The 3,796-nt window shown below is 32.5% G+C and overlaps 1 protein-coding gene across 1 annotated transcript; it reads right to left on the reverse strand.

Annotated features, from left to right (window-relative positions):
* Nucleotides 1–1,431: 1,431 nt before the first annotated feature.
* LOC130669390 (katanin p80 WD40 repeat-containing subunit B1-like) lies at nt 1,432–3,796 on the reverse strand. The gene is made up of 3 exons (XM_057472267.1): nt 3,354–3,796; nt 2,289–3,255; nt 1,432–2,206 (listed from the first exon to the last, which is right to left on the reverse strand). The coding sequence occupies exons 1-3, from the start codon at nt 3,385–3,387 to the stop codon at nt 2,143–2,145; spliced, it is 1,065 nt and encodes a 354-aa protein (XP_057328250.1). The 5' UTR covers nt 3,388–3,796; the 3' UTR covers nt 1,432–2,142.

Genomic DNA, 3,796 nt, shown 5'->3' on the forward strand with positions numbered 1-3,796 from the left:
ATATGGTTTTTCTCAAAGTCCAGATTGAGTTCAAAAAATTGAAACCACCAATCGACTGGGTTTTTATTATAAAACGAATTTCTGTGATGATTTTAAGAGAAATCCTATAGAAAAGATAGACCCAGCACTCGGTGTTGTAAAAAAAACTATTTTTTCTATGGGATTTCTCCGAAAATCATCACAGAAATTTGTTTTATAAAAAACGCAGTCGATTGGTGGTATCAATTTTTGAATCCAATCTGGACTTTGAAAAAATCCATTTGTTTATAACATTTGTGAACAAAAAAAAAAAACGTCTTTTGACGATACGACAGAAATTTGTCTCAGAAAAAATGCTGTCGATTGGTAGTATCGACAATTTGTCGATTTTTTTTTTTCTTTGATTTTCAATGTAAAAAACTTTAAAAAATTCCGGCCAATCAAGCATCTGACGCGATTTGGCGGGGAAAGAGCTCGCGCATAGGCAGTCGCTAGTGCGAGAGGGAGAGGTCCGAGCGCCGGCTCGTTTTTTTATTATATCTCGCGAATTATTCGAGATGCAAAAAAAACATGCGATACCTTTTTTTTGTATTTTTTTATTCTGAACATTTTTTTTCCTTTACGCTGCCCCAACAAACAAGCTGTTCGGGAGTCATTTCGATTTAAACAATTAAATTGTTACAAACAATTATTTGCACCATTTTTGAACAAAATGGACCCGACTTTCGTGATCCTTGGCCCAAAATACACAAGAAACAGTTGGATTTACCCGGTGCCAACAAAATGTCTACGGGACCTCTTCTTCAGCCGATGGACTATTGGAAAGCAAAAGGCGTAGTGATGAATTCTGAAGAGGAGAAAACCAGTATGGGGATCATGAAATTGTCCGAAAGACGCGTACTAGCAGATTTGACCTTCTTTTTCAAGGCAGTAAACCATATGATCGATTCACCAGAAATATTGTCAGATATTAAATTCAACATTCCGAATAAGAATCTGAGGGAAAATAGACTTCTAGAAGTACCTTACTCCAATGAGTCATTTATACAAAACGGACCCAGGAACAGAATATTTGGACTAGTCAACGAGTACTCAAAAAATGTAAATTTCTTTGGGGGATCTCTTAATTCATTCAAAAAGTCAATCCAAGTGGAAATAAAAACCAGAGAGAAAGATGAAGCCAAAAATTAAGAAATTAAGAATAATTTAGAAAATTCAAATACTTTATATTTTTTCTTTAGGAACTTATTCTTAAAGTTTATCTGTTAATTATTCTAGTTATTGTGATTATTGCACTGGATAATGCAAATGAAATATTAAAATTTGTAAATTGCTGAAAGCGTAAATAAATAAATAAATAAATAAATAAATAAATAGCCTCAAATGATGTATTTTGTTTCTATTCTTCAGTTCAAAATATTTATTTCCATTGAATATTTAATCATTTAAAAATTTAAAATACATTTTACATTATGAGTGTGACATAGCAGATATCAGTAAAATTTAAAATTATTAATAAATCGAGTAAGTAATTAATAAAATAAAATTTTAAAAAGTGCGCATTCAAAAAATTTTGAAATTAATAGTCCTTTTTTTATAAATATTATTTTTTTAATTATTTATCTTATTTATTTATAATTTTAAAGCTGTCTGATGTCTGCTACATTCACACTCGTTTTACATTAATATTATTTAATAATTGTTAATATTTTCACTATGAATAAATGCAAAAATTAACTCATTTTCTTTACTGTCCCGGTATTAGGACAACCGAATTCCCGTATTGGGACAAGGCTATTTCAGCGTTCCGGTATTGAGTCTTTTGGGTGTCATAGAAAAAAATTTTTTTTTATATTAAATTTAAGAAAAATGAACTAATTTAATTATTTTTGAATAGGTAAATGTCTATTCTATATGATATAACAAATTATTGTGGTTTATGATCTATTTGAATATTTTTAAAACGATAAAAATCAGTCGTATACCCTTTGTCGTTCCAATATTGGGACATTTACCTTATCCCTTAATTTTTATAACTAGAGTATAATTGAAAATTTTTTAAATTTTGAACTGTTACAATTTAATTCCCGGATACTATTCGGAATTCCCTGACATTTCCATAATGTTTCCCGGTTGCATTAAATTCCCTGATAATTCCCGATATTACCGGCTTTCTCGGCTCATGGCCACCCTGGTCACTTTCTGAGTTTCGTCATGAAGTTCAGAGCTAAATTAATTATGAAAGAAAATTGTTTTTTACACGGGTACCTGTGAACTTTTTAAATGATTATGTATAAGAGTAGACTTACACATTTTTTTTTAAATTGTCTTTCGTGAAGCTCTTTTTCAACGGATTTCCATGAGCGAATGGTGACAACGATTCAGAAGAATTAGTAGAAGACGTTATTTTATTTAAATCACAAACAAATAGCTTAACATTTGAACCATTAAAACTTGCGGCAAACAGCTGAGTCCGTGCAATAGCAATATCTTGAACTTTACCCCAACTAGTTGTCACAGTGTCCAGTGTTCGTGCTGGTTCCCAACGGTGTACTTCCAAAAGATCTTGAGTCCCAGTATATAAACACTCCCCGTCTTGACTAAAATGAAGACATCTTATTGCTGATACATTTTGCACTGAAGATACCAATTTAAATGATTCCAAGTCCCAGAAATGAACCGTCTTGTCCATACCCCCACTGGCAAGTAAAAATTCATGAGGATGAAACTCGACTGTTGTCGCAGCTTCTTTGTGCTCTGAAAATTCTTTCAGTAGTTTTGCTACTCTTAGGTCCCATAACTTGACAGTTCCTTCTTCTCCTGCACTAGCGATCCATTGACCATCGGGACTAAATTTCAAACTATTGACTGTTTTATCGTGACCTCTGTATGTAAAAACGCAGCCTTGTTTTCTAATATCCCACAATTTAATCCCAGTATCCACACTTCCTGATGTCAATAATTCACCATACGGATGAAAATCCATGCACTTTATTCCAGCTTTGTGTCCTGTAAATGTCCTGGTCAACTTCGCATGCTCCAGATCCCATATTTTTAAAGCTCCAGAATGAGAACCAGAACAAACAACATCTTCAGCTGGCCCAAATCTTACACATTCGATAGCGGTAGTGTGACCACTTAGACTCATTATACAATTTTGCTTTCCAACTGCCCATAAGTTAACCTTTTTGTCATCACCACCAGTTACTAAAACTCGTCCTGATTTGTGACCAAGTGCAAGACACTTAACATTTGAAGTATGGGCAGTAAAATCCTCTAAAATATAAATATTAGATAATTAAAAATATTAAATGTATATCTATATATATGTATATCGACAATTATGTAAATAGAAACGATAAATTTTAACTTACGGAGTTTCCAAGATTTTTGAGTTGACGTCGCCATTCTGGTAAATTTAAATTTTTATTCTGCACAAAAACTTATTCGGGAGAAACAAGTCTGTAAATGAATAATTTTTCTTTTGAAAAATTTTGCTGCAACATAATTTAATATTTAAATAAATATACTGGGAATTTAAATCAGACAAAACGAAAACATCGTGGGAGCAACAACTCGTTAATTAAAATCTCGTTATTTAAATTCGTTGAATTTAAAACAAACTCAGAGTAATTGTTCTTCTTTGTTGCATTTCATTTCTCAGATCTGCCCATTCGTGGGTAGCGCGAAGTCAAGTGACGTGTTGATAGAATTGAGAAAATATCCAATGGAACCTTATACTTGAGATTGCTTGAGATCCTGAGAAATCTCGATCACAAAAGCATCAGACCCGAGTCCCGAGTGTTTTACTACAGGT

Source organism: Microplitis mediator, chromosome 6 (genome assembly GCF_029852145.1).
Source record: "Microplitis mediator isolate UGA2020A chromosome 6, iyMicMedi2.1, whole genome shotgun sequence".
NCBI lineage: Eukaryota > Metazoa > Arthropoda > Insecta > Hymenoptera > Braconidae > Microplitis > Microplitis mediator.

Excerpts from the sequence above, each read along its gene's own strand:
- LOC130669390 (XM_057472267.1), bottom strand. The coding sequence starts at position 3,387 with ATGGCGACGTCAACTCAAAAATCTTGGAAACTCC. Across the intron at positions 3,256-3,353 it reads TCAAAAATCTTGGAAACTCC|AGGATTTTACTGCCCATACT; the intron begins GTAAGTTAAAAT and ends TTTATATTTTAG. Across the intron at positions 2,207-2,288 it reads GACAATTTAAAAAAAAATGT|CTCTGAACTTCATGACGAAA; the intron begins GTAAGTCTACTC and ends TAATTAATTTAG.